This window comes from Bombina bombina, chromosome 7 (genome assembly GCF_027579735.1).
Source record: "Bombina bombina isolate aBomBom1 chromosome 7, aBomBom1.pri, whole genome shotgun sequence".
NCBI classification, from domain to species: domain Eukaryota; kingdom Metazoa; phylum Chordata; class Amphibia; order Anura; family Bombinatoridae; genus Bombina; species Bombina bombina.
Window position 1 is genome coordinate 463,672,564 of NC_069505.1, and position 19,409 is coordinate 463,691,972.

The 19,409-nt window shown below is 39.1% G+C and overlaps 1 protein-coding gene across 1 annotated transcript in view; it reads left to right on the plus strand.

Moving 5' to 3' along the window:
* LOC128666736 (myb-related transcription factor, partner of profilin-like) overlaps window positions 1-17,924 on the plus strand; it is a 93,784-nt gene extending 75,860 nt beyond the window's left edge. Inside the window, exons 6-8 of the mRNA XM_053721490.1 lie at window positions 2,007-2,249; window positions 5,021-5,209; window positions 17,407-17,924. Coding sequence (XP_053577465.1) covers window positions 2,007-2,249; window positions 5,021-5,209; window positions 17,407-17,732 — 758 coding nt within the window. The 3' untranslated portion in view covers window positions 17,733-17,924. The remainder of the gene's footprint in view (window positions 1-2,006; window positions 2,250-5,020; window positions 5,210-17,406) is intronic.
* Window positions 17,925-19,409: the final 1,485 nt, after the last annotated feature.

The following is a 19,409-nucleotide window of genomic DNA, read 5'->3' on the forward strand; positions in this document are numbered from 1 at the left end:
CTTTTCATTTTGACATAATCAAGAACTTACAATATCATTTACAACTTGCTTTGTATGGAGAATCTAAATTTGTAAAGCAGGAAATAAAGGATGCCAAGATCTGCGTCATAAAGAGAGGACTAAAATAAGAGTAAAGGTTTGGATTAATGCTTGAGATGGTCTTACTATGAGAAGGTCTCAAGTAGTCAAATAATGACCCTCAAAGATATGTTTGTGACATGTAAAAATGGCTGCCCTAACTAAGTTGAGATCTCAGTTACATGCTCTACATAGAAAACAAATTGCATTGAGAGCTCAAGAACCCATGATCCTCTGAGCTGTTCTGTGCTGAGCTCAGAATAAAGACCTTGCTAAATCTAATTCTACCAGTGGGCAGTGCCTAGAAAACTCAAAACTGGGTTCACAAAGTGTAGCATGATAGGGTTAGACCACCTGTACTTGAAACCACAAGACAAACCAATACCTGAAGTTAAAAAGAAACAGTTCTACGTCATCTGCACCACCAAGCATAGATGGCCATGCAAAAATAAAACTAATAAATAATTAAGGCACTATCACCTCCCAGAATACCCAGAGGTACAAAAAAACAAACAAGAGAAAACTCAGGACAACATCCACAATCTCATAATCCTCCACAATAGATATATAGTCCTCCAGATGGATTCCTTAGCAGATATTTAAATGAGGATCAATTGATCACTAAAAATAATCTGGAGTTTCATTGATCACATTAAAAAAGGTGCTAAACTCACCCTATCTGTGCCGCGGCAGCTTGTTAAAGTCAGCGCCTCCAGTTGCCCATTGCACAGCGCTCTTCTACCAATGTGGTGACGTTTCCACCTCTAAACCAATAGCCGTACTAGCATACAGAACACTGTCAGATGTCACGCACGGCTATTGGTTTAGAGGTGGAAAAGTAATCTCATTGAGAGAGGAACGATCTGCTGTGGGCATCTGGAGACTCTGACTTTAGTGAGCTTCCGCGGCACAGACAAGGTGAATAAAACACCCTTTTTTAAGTGGTCAATTATTTTTAGTGATGGTAAATCCTAGTGGTTTTTTTTAAATGCTTGGATTTACCATCACTTTAATGAAAAAGGTCCTGCCGATGAAAATGGCTGAGATCACCTCGACATTTGAAATGACTCATCTGATAAACCACTATACATTTTGACTGTCAAACCCATTATCGCAATCTGATATGAACATTCTGAAGATTGAATTTAATGTGCGAACAAGATGCATCATTTGTATATTATTTTTAGCAAAAATTGTGAACTGAGCATGCCAAGGAATTACTCTTAAAACTGGCAAAATGTTTATTGCAGAAGTCCAAGAGTATAATTATGGTGACACCGGATTGATATGCCCTATGAATAAAAAACAAAAAACAGATGCTGCAATATTAACAGGAAAACCCACAACAACATTTATGGACCATCTTTATATGGGGGTGGGTTTATATATAAGACATGAGAGAACTATGAGTGAACTGAGAGAGACAGATTGCATATAGTATTTGAACATCTTAGGAACCCAAACTTGGTAGGTTGCATGGATCAATCTTGGCAGATAAAACAATTCTTGAATACCTGATGTGGGCTATTTCATTCAGGCTGGAGTACATTGATTCCAAAATGGCCAATGCACAGCAATATCATAATAACCAAAGTTGGAACTAACTAAATCTGGTGGGTGGGTTTGGAGGCTATAAAAAATTTCAGAGGGGCAAACTAAACTGGGGTTGGAAATGCAATTGATGGAATTGAAATGGATTTTGTCAGACAATTAAGGTACTAGGATTTAGCATAAAGAAAATATCACCGGCCACTCCTGCTGCCTCACGACCTGTTAAATATCTGCCAGGGGAGCTTCCTGTAGTATGCGGCTGCTAGTACGGAGCACAGAGGGGGTATAGACAAACTGAGCTACAGAGAAAGGGAGGGGAAATACGCATGCCAGCATTTTTATACATTTGATGCAGTGCTGATGTGTTTACATTGCAGATGCTGTGCACGTTCAGTACTTATCTGATGAACCTCAGCCCCTTCCTCTGACCACAGCACCAGCGACAGCACTGTCTGCGCCTCTAGCACCTGCGTCTGCAGCCCCTGTTGTTACTGCATCTAGAGTATTTCCATCCACAGTCCCTGTAGCTACTACATCTATATCTAAAGTATCTTCTGCATCAGCATCTGTGGGTCAAGCACCTCGTCACCCCCCTGCAGCTTTTGGTTCTTCTGCACAAGGTAACATACAATTTTTATAGATACACAAATTATTGAGAAAATATTAACCTTCCATCTGTAGTAAAACAATTTGCAATTTACTTTATTTATGAGAAACTAAAATTGATAATTAACCAGTAAATTATACAATTAATTAATAAAAATACTGTTCATCCAAAACGTACTATATGTAGAGGAAAGGTTCTTATGTCAGCACAAAATGTGTTGAGAATAAACTTAATGCTGAATATCTATGTATAAAGTAAAAATTATACTGATAGTATAAAAAGGATATATCACAATGTTAGTATGTGCAAACTTAAAGCATCTCAGTGGTCTCTACGCGTTTCGTTTACTACCTAAGTAGACTTTCTTAAGACTTGTCAGTTACTCTTGAGAAAGTCTGCCTAGGTAGCGGGCGAAATGCGTAGAGACCACTCAGATGTTTTAACCTAGCTCAAGTTCTCTTCATTAATTGTAATCTTTAGGGTAGGGGCACAAACCCTGTTTTGTTTGTAGCTTTAGCCTCTCTGGCAACAATGGAAAAACTATAACTTCCAGATTTAAATTACAGGAGAAGCTGACAAAATATAATCATGGAAAGTATATTGCAAGGTTTTCTTTTTTTTTTAACAATGCATAATTCAACATTTTATGCAGCGATAATAAGTGTGTTGTGTGCCACAAAGCAATGACTGCACTTCATTAACTAATACTACAGTTATATGACAACGTTCTTGTTTTTATTGCGCTATATTGTAATCCCAAATATACCCCAGTAATAGAGAGCTGAATACTTGAAAATTAATTCTATCCATTGATATTAGTTATCTTTTATTCTATTATTTATTATGATCACCAATGAAACCGCCTTGAAAATCTGTTTATTGTTTTCTAAAATTGTCTGTGTTGACAACATTTTAATTTACAAATAGATAATACAAAACAAACAAGTTTATAAACGTTTTCACTAAATGGGCTGAATTATTTGAAAGGTTAGCGTTTATTCCATAGGGTTCTTCGACTTGTATATATTTATATAATTCTATTCTTTTTGATAGTACTGTTCGATTTATAGGGGTATTAGAATAAAAAAATAAAATGTGTTAGTACATGTAAGTTTTGTATTTGTGCTAATCACTGTTGTATCGACTTTAGTGGAGAAAGGGGGTGAAAGAGTCACTTATATAAAAAAAATCGAAAATATACAAAACCGTGCACTGTTATTTAAAAAGCAGATCAATGTCCATATGATTCTTCAATGTAACCTCAAAAAAGCAAAGAGAAACTTCCATAGTGTAAAACTGTTGAAGTATTGAAATGTTCAGCTTGGACTGGTAAACACACAGCATGGCGCTTCATTAGCACTAAGATAAGCGCCTAGTAATAAATGGATCCTACTCTGTGGCTTGCAGAGAGTTATAAATATATTACAATGTTACAATACACACTTTGTATAATACAAAAAAATGTAACAAAGCAGTCCATTGAAAAAAACAACAAGTGAAACGTGCATTGGAATTGTATCTGGCGTCCTTGCGTCATGAGAAGGGTTTCACTTGCTCTAACACAGAATTGCTTGTTTGCAAGTAGCTGGTGCTGTATCATTACTAGTAATCAGAAAGTCATGTTAATGCTACTGAGATCATAAATGGTGTGAGTACAGTGTAAACATTAAACAAAACAGAAGATTCTATCCTACAAAATTTATAAATCAGCAGCCCATACACTAATCAAGGTTATAAATAGGTGTGTGGGGGGGGGGAGAAACCAATCAAATTAAATAGTATAAAAGGACTATGAGGCCCATTGTGAATCATCCAGTGACCAATTAATGAGATCTCTATCTCATTAACGACTATGATTTTGTTTGCTCCACGAACAGTGGGAGATCGGTGGGCTTAATAAAGTAATTTGTCGCTGGGTGACTATTCACAATTATTATAAAAAAAATCAAGGCCAAAGTCTGACTCTTACAAATCAATAGTTGATTGAAAACCATCCTAAAGACTATTAACTTGTACAGTTCCCATATCCAAAATTAGATCCCAGATATAATCAGACAGGCGAACACTTGACGCGCATTTCGTCTGAGCATTTTCAAAGGTGCACTCGCCTGTCTGAGTATATCTGCAATCTAATTTTGGATATGAGAACTGTACAAGGTTAATAATCTTTATAATCAACTATTGATTTTTAAGAGTTGGGCTTTGTTCTTGATTTTTTTTTAATAATAATTGTGAATAGTCACCCAGCGAAAGGGTTACTTTGTTAAGCCCACTAATTTCCCACTGTTCGTGGTGGGGCAAACAAAATCATAGTCGTTAATGGCACAAATCTATCGTCGTCAAAAATGTCTGTTGCTGTTGTTGTCATGCGCCATTTTGTTTTCTGATCTGAGCATGCGCAGCTACTGGCCCCATAGCAATTATTAGTCAATCTGTAAATGATGATTATTTATCAAGTGTATTTGACTGTTACATCTATACAACTACAAGTTATCAAATAAATATTGACCACAAAATGGACACATTGAGTTAACAGCCAAATGCACTTGATAAACAATCATCACCCACAGATCGAATGATAATATATATGGGGCCAACTATGCTGGGATCCAATACGATTTATTTTTTTCAATCCGGAAATCGGTTTATTGTTTGTATTTTGATCGCTCCTATTGTGACAAAAGGCCTAGGAATCCATATAACAAACGATAAACACAATCAGAGATTAGAATTGATCCCAATATTTGATATAATCTGAAAGTTACTGATGTGTTTATACTGCAGATTCTGTGCAACCTCAGTACTTATCTGATGAACCCCCGCCCCCTCCTATGGCAGCACTGTCTATCCCCCAAGCACCACCGGTCACTGTCCCTTTGGCTACTACATCTGTGGCTGCAGTATCCGTGGGCCAAGCCTCTACAGTACCAACACCTCAGAACCCCTCTCTGAGCTATGGGGCTTCTGTACAAGGTAATGCATAGATACTAAAGTACTGTAGCAATTTGCTTGAGTTTAATACATTTAGGGATGTTTTTTTGATGATTATATACAGAGCTTGAGAAATGTTATCAAAACCTAGGAGTTGACTCAAATATTTAATAGCCAGGAGTTTTTGGAGTGGCCACATGAAGATGCACAGAGATTTTAACCCCTATTAGTTACCCAAAGCACACAGTATTCAAAGAGTTAAATCACTGCAGTGAATCCCAGTAGCATCTTAAACTGTGCTTGACTAGAACACACATGGTTAACCAATTCCGTTTACAGGACTTCTCCAGACTGGCTCCCATCTTGTGGAACCCTCTGCCTCGCTCCACAAGACTCTCCCCTAGTTTTGAAAGCTTCAAGTGCTCCCTAAAGACTCTACTGTTCAGGGATGCATACAACCTACACTAACCTTTCCTAACCCCAGTTCCTCTCCTCCATTGCTATCCCCTTTAATCCCCTTAGCACGTAAGCCTAGAGCCCAGCTGTTTGTAGATTACCTTCATAAGAGCTGACTGCAACAGTGCGACTCTCGGCAGCGCCCTCTACCCGTTTGATCCCTATAAATGTTACCTTGTATACCGCCTATGTTTATATAGCACTGCGGAATCTGTTAGCGCTCTACAAATAAACGAAAATAATAATAACCAATGAGGCTAAGTCACTGATTCAAGCAGTAATGTAACCCCTTGGTTTCCTTAAACACCAGCAGCAGTCAACTGACCCTTAACTCAGAGTTTGAGTTAGGTACACGCACTAAATTAAAATGTTTCTATTGCCATAATACAAAACGTTATATATACTGACTGGCTAATGCAGGAAAATGTCACAGCCATGCGAACGTGTGAGTCCTTATGCAGAAGGTGCACACCACATGAAGGGGAGAGGTACGTCTGCCAGCCCTGGATTTTTACTCTGTAATAGAGACCCAAACTTTGCCAATCCCAAGTGAACTGTCACATTTCTGCTGTCACTGCAATCCTTAAAAAAGTAATAATAAATCGGTTTAATGTTTTTTTAGTTAATATGATAGTTAGATGATAGATATTGTGCTTAGCAGTATGGAAATGGTATAGTAACATTGTAAGCTAGCTAAAATGTGTATTTATTTTTTTACTCATGCACATTTAAAAATGTGGAAAACATCTTAAAAATCTATAAAAATTTAATAGATGCACCAAGGAGAATAACATGTCCCATCTATACTGTGCATATAGCACCTATGCAAGGACATACTATACGTAATGACCAGGACATCTTGGAAAAGACAGTCTATCTACAGTATAGTGCTAATATTGAGGTTAATTTAGCCACTGACAAAACCAGTACAAAGACCATACCCAGAGATTCAAGATGGAATGGTGAATATCATTGACTCTAATCATAGGGGCATTATTGTCCACTTGTAGCCCAGGATATATATCACATTGTAAACAGGAACATTTTGCATTTTACATTTTACAGGAAACAGTGCCAGTCAAACATGGTGTTCAGTCCATTGGGCTGTAGGGTGTTTAGTCAATGGATCCATCTCACCTCTACCTGTAATAGTGTCCTGTTCCTATCCCCACCACGTTTCAAAGGGGGGACAGGGTTAATTAGGACAAAGCGAAGATTATTCACACCATGTCCGGCCTCCAAGAAGTGTCTTGCCACTGGCTGGTCACTCTTTCTATTTTTTATAGCACTCCTAATGGCAGACCTGTGATTGGAAAAGCGCAATCTGGCATCATCTGTGGTCTTGCCCACATAAAACCTACCACAGCTATAGTTCAACATATATACTACATGTGTGGTAGTGGAGGTCATGAAGTGTCTGATAGTGTACCTCTTCTGCGTATGTGGGTGGCCGAAGGTTGAACCTGGGATCATTGCACTGCATGTAGTGCATCCTGTCCACCAAAATGAACCATTCTTCTTGCCCAGTTGGAGCCAGGTGTCTTTTTTTATAGCAGTGAATAGGATCTGTGATCATTAGTGAATCTTGTAAACTTCTATTTAGTTTAAAACCCACTCTAGGGTTGCGCCATTTGGTAAAGGGTAGTGTTGGGTCGCTTTGTATAATGTGCCAAAGCTGATTCAGGCTTCTTCTCAGTGATCTTACAGATGGACTGCACGTGGTGGTGAAGGTCTTTCTTTGTTTATTCTCCTTGATATCATCTCTAGATAGTACTGTGGCATCTTCAACCATTGCCTTACTTTGGCTAATCAATCGGGGATTATAGCCTCTCTGAATACATTTTTGTTCCATTTCTGACAGTTGTTCCTGTCTCCCCTGTAAGTCACTGTTTCTAATGACACAAATCATTTGGGCCTTTAGAATGGCCTTCAGGAGTGACGTGGGATGACTGCTAGTCGCATGTAGGAGAGAGTTTCTGTTGGTGGGTTTCCTGTATAATGCAGTACCCAAATTGTTGTTTTCTTTCTTGAAGATCCTTAGATCTAAAAATTCAATGGATGACTTATTATATGCAACCTTGAACTTCACTGGATTGTTTAAGGAGTTCAAATGTGCAAACCAATCCTCCAATTGTTCTGCTGACCCCATCCATATAGGAGGTAGTCAATGTACCATCTGTAAAACATCACCTCTGGTTTATCATAGATCTGCATCACTGTTGTTTCATATTTCTCCATGAATAAGTTGACTACTGAGGGGGCCTCGTTGGATCCCATGGCCGTACCTAGATAGTGATTGAATGGCCTTTCTCCCCTCAGACAGGTAATCACGGTAACTGGTATGTTTCTGGTCGTTCAGATCTTTGATCACAACCTCATAAAGGTTTTGATGCTGGGGTTGTGGCTATGAGGGTCAAAATGAATGGGTGTGTTGCTTCCATGGTCTCAGAATTCCTGAAGAATTCTTTTAAACATAGTGATCTTTGAAATCTCAGACAGTCTATATACACATCAAATTTGTTACTCTTACGAGTTGGAACAAAGCTTAATCCCTTGTTTAGCAAGCTGTGTTCTCTCTCCAGCCCCCCCTGTGTGCATGGGGCCTCCCCCTCATCTTCTTTGCCCAGGGACTGCTTGGTGTATTAGCGCTGTCTTCCTCTCCTTTGCATCTGAGATCTTCTGTTGTCACCCCCAAGCAGCCATCGGTACACCATTTTGTCCTTATGATCCTCACAATCTGTATGGAGTTTTCTGTTTTTAAATTGTACAAGTCTGTCTTTGTGCTCTTTGATCTGTGTGGCTAATTTATCCAGCCACTGTTCAGATATGTCCTCAATTAGTATTTGTGTTTTTTTTTATTTCATATTCCCGGATCTCTACCTTCACTTTTTCAAGGAGGTTTCTCACTTCTTCAGTTACAAGTAGAATTAAAGGGACAGTCTAGGCCAAAATAAACTTTCATGATTCAGATAGAGCATGTCATTTTAAACAATTTTCCAATTTACTTTTATCACCAATTTTGCTTTGTTCTCTTGTTATTCTTAGTTGAAAGCTTAACCTAGGAGGTTCATATGCTAATTTCTTAGACCTTGAAGGCCACCTCTTTTCAGAATGCATTTTAACAGTTTTTCACCACTAGAGGGTGTTAGTTCATGTTTTTCATATAGATAACACTGTGCCCGTGCAGGTGAAGTTATCTGGGAGCAGGCACTGAATGGCTAAACTGCAAGTCTGTCAAAAGAACTGAAATAAGGGGGCAGTTTTCAGAGGCTTAGATGCAAGATAATCATAGAGGTTAAAAGTATATTAATATAACTGTGTTGGTTATGCAAAACTGGAGAATGGGTAATAAAGGGAATATCTATCTTTTAAAACAATAAAAATTCTGGTGTAGACTGTCCCTTTAAGTCTAAAGAGCACTTGTTCAGAATGGCACACCAGGGCTTACAAAATTCTGGATTCCCTTGTCCGATTGTCGGGAGGTTTCTAATGTGGAACCCTCTGGGTGTATCAGTTTCCTCCTATGGTACTCCGATAGGTAGATTCCATGGAGTCTCAGGTCAACCTCCTTTTTCTTAAGTTTAAGGAGTGCTAGATAAATGGCATTAGCTGTGTCCCCGTTTATGGTATCATCCTCTGGGTTAAACAAAATCCTTGCTGCATCACTTTCAGTAAAAGTGAGGGTCTGTATGTCTTCCACATCTGTATCCATGTTAGATAGCAATCCTCTTGGTGTGGTGCACGTGAAGTCCAAGCGTGACAAGTCCAATTAGTAAGAGGTCAATCTAGTTGTGGATGCAACAGCAAAAATAATAGATATAGCTGGGATGTGCACTCTCACTCCAAGAAACAACTGCCAGGGTGCTAGTGGGATAAATAGCAGCAGACAAAAAACATACACTCGCTGGGCTTTTCAAATCAAGTAGAGTTTTACTATGAAAAAAAGTGACGTTTCGGAGACAAAGTATCCCCCTCCTCAGAGGTACAGACAGCTATCAGTATAAAGCACATAAAGATTTTCTTTAATATGTGACTAAGCGACCGTTTGGCAGTCTTTCTTGTCCTAATTGGGGGGTGGGGTTTATTTTGCTATAAGTTTGTATCACTTTGTATATTCTGTGTCTGAGGAAGGGGATACTTTGTCCCTGAAACGTCACTTTTTTTTTTTCACAGTAAAACTTTACTTGATTTGAAAAGACCAGTGAGTGCAAGTTTTTTGATTGTATGTATGTGTGTATATATATATATGTGTGTGTGTATGTATGTGTGTATATATATATATATATATATGTGTATGTGTGTGTGTATGTGTATATATATATATATATATATATGTGTATATATATATGTATATGTGTGTGTGTGTATGTGTGTGTATATATATATATATGTGTGTGTGTGTGTGTATGTATATATATATATATATATATATATGTGTGTGGGTATGTATATATATATATGTATATGTATATGTGTGTGTGTATATATATATATATATATCGCAAAAAGGAAGGCACTCGCCGGGTTTAATATGGATAAAGTTTTATTCCTTATGAAGTAACGTTTCGTAGTTTTACCTTCGTTTTCAAACTGACAACTGTCAGTTTGAAAACGGAGGTAAAACTCCGAAACGTTACTTCATAAGGAATAAAACTTTATCCTTATTAAACCCGACGAGTGCCTTCCTTTTTGCGATATGTTGGATCTGTGAATTATGCAGGATCTCTTTGATGTGCACCCCGGTGGTTCAAAGGTTACCGTGAGTACTAGGCCATGCTATAAAGACTATATATATATATATATGTGTGTGTGTGTATATATATATATATATATATATTATAAACTAATTACTAAGAGGATAAGTGGCAAATATGACATGTGACAAAAATGTACATGTAAGGTATTAAGGTATGAGGACCTAGCATGAAATGGTGCCGACCCTATAAAATTAAATATACCAAAAGACTATAAGCAGAGAACGCAGGACACAACATGATGCATGTTCCTACTAAAGATAGGGAGTAAAGCACTCTTTGTCAATAAATGTATTCTGCGCCTACAAATCTAGACATAAAGTAGGCTATAAACCTAAACTACAACACCTTAAAATAACAACAACAAAATGAAAAAAAATAAGAGCTTAGTCACGTGACTAGCAAGGGCCCATATAATAATACACATCAGGAGCAAGCAATCTGCAGGATACAACGATACCACTACACCCCAGCTGCACACAGAACCCCTATATGTATCCATTGCATAAACTTGCTGCTATTGTCTACTCTGTATAATCCTGCTTATACTAACGGCTGCTGAGTAACACCTTGCGCTAGCCTGCTTGTACTAACGGCTGCTGAGTAACCCCTTGCACTAGCCTGCTTGTACTAACGGCTGCTGAGTAACCCCTTGCGCTAGCCTGCTTGTACTAATGGCTGCTGAGTAACACCTTGCGCTAGCCTGCTTGTACTAATGGCTGCTGAGTAACCCCTTGCGCTAGCATGCTTGTACTAATGGCTGCTGAGTAACACCTTGCGCTAGCCTGCTTGTACTAATGGCTGCTGAGTAACCCCTTGCGCTAGCCTGCTTGTACTAACGGCTGCTGAGTAACCCTTTGCGCTAGCCTGCTTGTACTAACGGCTGCTGAGTAACCTCTTGCGCTAGGCTGCTTGTACTAATGGCTGCTGAGTAACCCCTTGCGCTAGCTGCTGAGTAACCCCTTTGGCTAGCCTGCTTATACTAATGGCTGCTGAGTAACCCCTTGCGCTAGCCTGCTTATACTAACGGCTGCTGAGTAACCCCTTGCGCTAGCCTGCTTGTGCTAACGGCTGCTGAGTAACCTTGCGCTAGCCTGCTTGTACTAACGGCTGCTGAGTAACTCCTTGCGCTAGCCTGCTTATACTAACGGCTGCTGAGTAACCCCTTGCTATAGCCTGCTTGTACTAACGGCTGCTGAGTAATCCCTTGCGCTAGCCTGCTTATACTAACGGCTGCTGAGTAACCCCTTGCGCTAGACTGCTTATACTAACGGCTGCTGAGTAACTCCTTGCGCTAGCCTGCTTGTACTAATGGCTGCTGAGTAACCTCTTGCGCTAGCCTGCTTGTACTAACGGCTCCTGAGTAACCCCTTGCGCTAGCCTGCTTGTACTAACGACTGCTGAGTAACCCCTTGCGCTAGCCTGCTTGTACTAACGACTGCTGAGTAACCCCTTGCGCTAGCCTGCTTATACTAACGGCTGCTGAGTAACCCCTTGCGCTAGCCTGCTTATACTAACGGCTGCTGAGTAACCCCTTGCGCTAGCCTGCTTATACTAACGGCTGCTGAGTAACCCCTTGCGCTAGCCTGCTTATACTAACGGCTGCTGAGTAACCCCTTGCGCTAGCCTGCTTATACTAACGGCTGCTGAGTAACCCCTTGCGCTAGACTGCTTATACTACAGGTTATTGCAACCCACTTAGATCCCTAATTGTGAACCTGCCCAGGTCGTGCTTCCTGGCTTTTGCTAGGGGTTTTTATATATATATATATATATGTCTGCGTGTGTGTGTGTCTGTGTGTGTGTGTGTGTATATATATATATATATATATATCTGCTAAGAATCTGGAGACCTGAGGACATAAGATAGAAGTACCATACTCTGGGGAGACACCAAGGTATCAAGACTAAAATCCTGGAAGTTTCAGAACAGACAAGTGCCATACACAAGTTCGCACGGAACAACAGATATCTTTAACTCCAAGAATTCAGCCCTGATGGGAATATATCACTCACCAGAAAGGAGGGAACAGAGATTTGGTTGGCGATCATACATTACCTCATATGATTGAGGTAACCTCCGGTAAGGAGACATCCACTCTTTTATCTCTTCATTATTGCTATACTTGTCTACAATAAGGACTTGCCATATGAACTTTTGATAAAGACCTGATTATTTATATGTACACTTCTGCTTTTTTCTAAGCTTATATTGGTTATACTTGGGTTATACTTGTATTCTCCTTCTTATTATTTGTATTGGTGGCGCTGAATTTCTTTTGATTAAGACTCTTGCTTTCAACATATATATATATATATATATATATTTGTGTGTATGTATGCATGTATGTATATATGTATATAAATAAATATGTCTGTATGTGTGTGTGTGTATGTATATATATAAAAACGTAACATCTACATTTTGTATTAAATAAAAACATAGGTCTCAAACAATCATAAAATTGCATTTTGATGTTTCCATTTAAATTTTTTAATTCTTTAAACAATTTTATTTGAAATATTTTAAACAAAATAGTAAATCTTATTAAGAAATAAACATGTTGACTTTTTTGTAAACAATTCCACAAGTATTTATAAATACATATGTTATTGGTAATATTTTAATGAAAGGTAGACCTTTAAAATATCACATTTACATAAAGACTTACTGAGGCCTAGATTTGGAGTTCGGCGGTAGCCGTCAAAACCAGCGTTAGAGGCTCCTAACGCTGGTTTTGGCCGCCCGCTGGTATTTGGAGTCAGTGATTAAAGGGTCTAACGCTCACTTTTCAGCCGCGACTTTTCCATACCGCAGATCCCCCTACGCCATTTGCGTATCCTATCTTTTCAATGGGATCTTTCTAACGCTGGTATTTAGAGTCGTTTCTGAAGTGAGCGTTAGAGCTCTAACGACAAAATTCCAGCCGCCTGAAAATAGCAGGAGTTAAGAGCTTTCTGGCTAACGCCGGTTCATAAAGCTCTTAACTACTGTACCCTAAAGTACACTAACACCCATAAACTACCTATGTACCCCTAAACCGAGCTCCCCCCACATCGCCGCCACTCGATTAAAATTTTTAACCCCTAATCTGCCGACCGCCACCTACGTTATACTTATGTACCCCTAATCTGCTGCCCCTAACCCCGCCGACCCCTGTATTACATTTATTAACCCCTAACCTGCCCCCCACAACGTCGCCGCCAGCTACTTAAAATAATTAACCCCTAATCTTCCGACCGCAAAGCGCCGCCACCTACGTTATCCCTATGTACCCCTAATCTGCTACCCCTAACACCGCCGACCCCTATATTATATTTATTAACCCCTAATCTGCCCCCCTCAACGTCGCCGACACCTGCCTACACTTATTAACCCCTAATCTGCCGAGCGGACCTGAGCGCTACTATAATAAAGTTATTAACCCCTAACCCGCCTCACTAACCCTATCATAAATAGTATTAACCCCTAATCTGCCCTCCCTAACATCGCCGACACCTACCTTCAATTATTAACCCCTAATCTGACGACCGGAGCTCACCGCTATTCTAATAAATTGATTAACCCCTAAAGCTAAGTCTAACCCTAACACTAACACCCCCCTAACTTAAATATAATTTACATCTAACAAAATTAATTAACTCTTATTAAATAAATGATTCCTATTTAAAGCTAAATACTTACCTGTAAAATAAATCCTAATATAGCTACAATATAAATTATAATTATATTATAGCTATTTTAGGATTAATATTTATTTTACAGGTAACTTTGTATTTATTTTAACCAGGTACAATAGCTATTAAATAGTTAAGAACTATTTAATAGTTACCTAGTTAAAATAATAACAAATTTACCTGTAAAATAAATCCTAACCTAAGATATAATTAAACCTAACACTACCCTATCAATAAATTAATTAAATAAACTACCTACAATTACCTACAATTAACCTAACACTACACTATCAATAAATTAATTAAACACAATTCCTACAAATAAATACAATTAAATAAACTAGCTAAAGTACAAAAAATAAAAAAGAACTAAGTTACAAAAAATAATAAAATATTTACAAACATAAGAAAAATATTACAACAATTTTAAACTAATTACACCTACTCTAAGCCCCCTAATAAAATAACAAAGCCCCCCAAAATAAAAAATTCCCTACCCTATTCTAAATTAAAAAAGTTACAAGCTCTTTTACCTTACCAGCCCTGAACAGGGCCCTTTGCGGGGCATGCCCCAAGGATTTCAGCTCTTTTGCCTGTAAAAAAAAACATACCATACCCCCCCCCAACATTACAACCCACCACCCACATACCCCTAATCTAACCCAAACCCCCCTTAAATAAACCTAACACTAAGCCCCTGAAGATCTTCCTACCTTGTCTTCACCATACCAGGTTCACCGATCCGTCCTGGCTCCAACATCTTCATCCAACCCAAGCGGGGGTTGGCGATCCATCATCCGGTGCTGAAAAGGTCCAGAATAGGCTCCAAAGTCTTCCTCCTATCCGGCAAGAAGAGGACATCCGGACCGGCAAACATCTTCTCCAAGCGGCATCTTCAATCTTCTTCCATCCGGTGCGGAGCGGGTCCATCTTGAAGCAGGCGACGCGGATCCATCCTCTTCTTCCGTTGTCTCCCGACGAATGACGGTTCCTTTAAGGGACGTCATCCAAGATGGCGTCCCTCGAATTCCGATTGGCTGATAGGATTCTATCAGCCAATCGGAATTAAGGTAGGAATTTTCTGATTGGCTGATGGAATCAGCCAATCAGAATCAAGTTCAATCCGATTGGCTGATCCAATCAGCCAATCAGATTGAGCTCGCATTCTATTGGCTGATCGGAACAGCCAATAGAATGCGAGCTCAATCTGATTGGCTGATTGGATCAGCCAATCGGATTGAACTTGATTCTGATTGGCTGATTCCATCAGCCAATCAGAAAATTCCTACCTTAATTCCGATTGGCTGATAGAATCCTATCAGCCAATCGGAATTCGAGGGACGCCATCTTGGATGACGTCCCTTAAAGGAACCGTCATTCGTCGGGAGACAACGGAAGAAGAGGATGGATCCGCGTCGCCTGCTTCAAGATGGACCCGCTCCGCACCGGATGGAAGAAGATTGAAGATGCCGCTTGGAGAAGATGTTTGCCGGTCCGGATGTCCTCTTCTTGCCGGATAGGAGGAAGACTTTGGAGCCTCTTCAGCACCGGATGATGGATCGCCAACCCCCGCTTGGGTTGGATGAAGATGTTGGAGCCAGGACGGATCGGTGAACCTGGTATGGTGAAGACAAGGTAGGAAGATCTTCAGGGGCTTAGTGTTAGGTTTATTTAAGGGGGGTTTGGGTTAGATTAGGGGTATGTGGGTGGTGGGTTGTAATGTTGGGAGGGGGGTATGGTATGTTTTTTTTTTACAGGCAAAAGAGCTGAAATCCTTGGGGCATGCCCCGCAAAGGGCCCTGTTCAGGGCTGGTAAGGTAAAAGAGCTTGTAACTTTTTTAATTTAGAATAGGGTAGGGAATTTTTTATTTTGGGGGGCTTTGTTATTTTATTAGGGGGCTTAGAGTAGGTGTAATTAGTTTAAAATTGTTGTAATATTTTTCTTATGTTTGTAAATATTTTATTATTTTTTGTAACTTAGTTCTTTTTTATTTTTTGTACTTTAGCTAGTTTATTTAATTGTATTTATTTGTAGGAATTGTGTTTAATTAATTTATTGATAGTGTAGTGTTAGGTTAATTGTAGGTAATTGTAGGTAGTTTATTTAATTAATTTATTGATAGGGTAGTGTTAGGTTTAATTATATCTTAGGTTAGGATTTATTTTACAGGTAAATTTGTTATTATTTTAACTAGGTAACTATTAAATAGTTCTTAACTATTTAATAGCTATTGTACCTGGTTAAAATAATTACAAAGTTGCCTGTAAAATAAATATTAATCCTAAAATAGCTATAATATAATTATAATTTATATTGTAGCTATATTAGGATTTATTTTACAGGTAAGTATTTAGCTTTAAATAGGAATCATTTATTTAATAAGAGTTAATTAATTTCGTTAGATGTAAATTATATTTAACTTAGGGGGGTGTTAGTATTAGGGTTAGACTTAGCTTTAGGGGTTAATACATTTATTATAGTAGCGGTGAGGTCCGCTCGGCAGATTAGGGGTTAATAATTGAAGGTAGGTGTCGGCGATGTTAGGGAGGGCAGATTAGGGGTTAATACTATTTATGATAGGGTTAGTGAGGCGGATTAGGGGTTAATAACTTTATTATAGTAGCGCTCAGGTCCGCTCGGCAGATTAGGAGTTAATAAGTGTAGGCAGGTGTCGGCGACGTTGAGGGGGGCAGATTAGGGGTTAATAAATATAATATAGGGGTCGGCGATGTTAGGGCAGCAGATTAGGGGTACATAGGGATAACGTAGGTTGCGGCGGTTTACGGAGCGGCAGATTAGGGGTTAAAAAAAATATGCAGGTGTCAGCGATAGCGGGGGCGGCAGATTAGGGGTTAATAAGTGTAAGGTTAGGGGTGTTTAGACTCGGGGTACATGTTAGAGTGTTAGGTGCAGACGTAGGAAGTGTTTCCCCATAGGAAACAATGGGGCTGCGTTAGGAGCTGAACGCTGCTTTTTTGCAGGTGTTAGGTTTTTTTTCAGCTCAAACAGCCCCATTGTTTCCTATGGGAGAATTGTGCACGAGCACGTTTTTGAGGCCGGCCGCGTCCGTAAGCAACTCTGGTATCGAGAGTTGCATTTGCGGTAAAAATGCTCTACGCTCCTTTTTTGGAGCCTAACGCAGCATTTGTTTAAACTCTCGATACCAGAGTTAAATTTATGGTGCGGCCAGAAAAAAGCCCGCGGAGCGTTAACAGCCCTTTTACCGCCAAACTCCAAATCTAGGCCTAAGAAAGCTCTCAAATCTTTCTATACATTTAAATAAAATAATATTAAAACCATTGTGAATTGTTATAATATTTATCTACATCTGCATATTGTCTTTTTTTCAGCAACGGATACCACAGCACAAATCTTATCCAGGTTAGACACCTTAATTGCGGTGCAAATGGGAATCAGAGATGGGATTAACAACATGCGAGGGGAGGTTATCGGCATGCAGGAAACCATTAACCAGGAAATTCAGCAATTGGGGAGGGCAGTGAGGATACAAGGCCGCGCCCAGTTGGCACTCGCCCATCAAATGATGGATTTTATGGCCAATTTCCCCCAAGAATTCCAAACCTCTCAAGAAGATCCCCATCGACCGAGACTTGGTGGAGGCCGTTCAAGAAGGCCGAGGTTGAGAAGAGGAATCAGGAGGGGGAATTCATTTTGAATCTTTGATTCTTTTAGTTGTAATTAAATATATTTATTTATTATATTTATTTTTAATCTTATGGATATCAAATGTGTATATATATATTTATTTATTTTAAGGGGTTTTTTTTAAAAAAAATGTACATTTAAAAAATGACTAAAAAATAACATTAAATTATTTTAGTTAAAAAAATAGAAATTCTAATTACAACATTGTGTGGTCTTTTTATTTAAACAGTGAAATTGCAGTCTGTAGTGAATTTGTGCTATAATGTTAGTTAAAGGGACATTAAACTGTAGTTATAATTTCTTTAAATTTTACAACGAAGCCACAACCAAAAACACGCTGCGCTGACAAATACTCTAATAGGCTTAAAATGTATACAATGTCTTAAAACACACTTTAAAATACAGTGCAAAGTGTTGAAAACACAAATTATATCTGACCTGCTATCTTAATGCAAAAATTAAAAATATAACCGCCTTGAGTATGTTTTCCAAATAGAACTTATTATACAAAAATATATGTTTAATCTCTATCTTACAAATATAGAGACTATTAAAGCGGATTTATCCCAGCTTTATACTGACTATAGTTCGCCTTCGTGACTCAGGGAGTATGATAGATCTTTTTTAAGAAACCCTTTGTTTCTGGTGGGTACGAAAACTCTCCCGTTGTATTCTGTTCGTGGTGCAGCTTCCCAATTCACTGAACACTAAGGAGTGTTCAGACTACAAGACACTCAAAACAGAAGAACAGAGTGAGCGCAACCACAACTCAAGGTAAAAGGTATAATGTCTTTACTGAGAGCATATAATAAGTTGCACTTACAAGAAAGTGTAAATAAAAATGCTTTTAGACAGCACACAATCAGTTGGTTCCGGTCTCTGGATAGCTGCTCTCGCTTCCAACTCTGTAAACATTTGTCTCTGTGTGTAAAGTCCGTCAGCCAAAATATTAAGGTTAGTCTCTTTTTCCTGAAGTGGCAGTAATGCCTGTAGACTGTCCTTGTCTACGCGTTTAGTCCGACTTCTGCAGACTTTGTCAAGACTCTGGACGCTGATTTCCTCTACTCTCGGGTTTCCTCTCTTAAGTACAGTCTCTTCATCTCTGAGAAGAAGTTTGCACTGACTAATGCAGCTTTATTTTCTCAAACGAGCATATTATTTTTTTTTTATTTTTTTTATATAAATTCTTTCTGTAACTGGCCGGGTCAGAGCACAAAGAGAAGGGGACAGTTTCACAGAATTACTGACTTTTTCTCATGCACGTGCACCATGGGGTAGATTTAACAAGCAGTGGATGCTTCTGTCTCCGCCCGAAGTTTCCAGCTCGCCGAAAACTGAAGTTAAGAAGCAGAGGTCGTAAGAGCGCTGCTCCTTAACTGGCTACAATGATTCCGATCAACATCCCCTACTAGCGGCCGATTGGCCGTGGAAGTGCAGGGCCAGCATTGCACAAGCATTTCACAATTGCACAAGCATTTCACAAAATCATTTAGCGATGCCGGGCGGACATAATTCGCTAAAGTGAATCTTTCCTGCCCGTCATTTAATAAATAGACCCCTATGTCCCTTCAATAATCTCTATATGATCTTCTGTTCTGTGGCCCATGACCAGTTAAATAATTGTTTGTAACACAAGAGAGGATTTTGGGCTGTTCAGGATATTATGTTGCTTAGCTGTGAATATTCA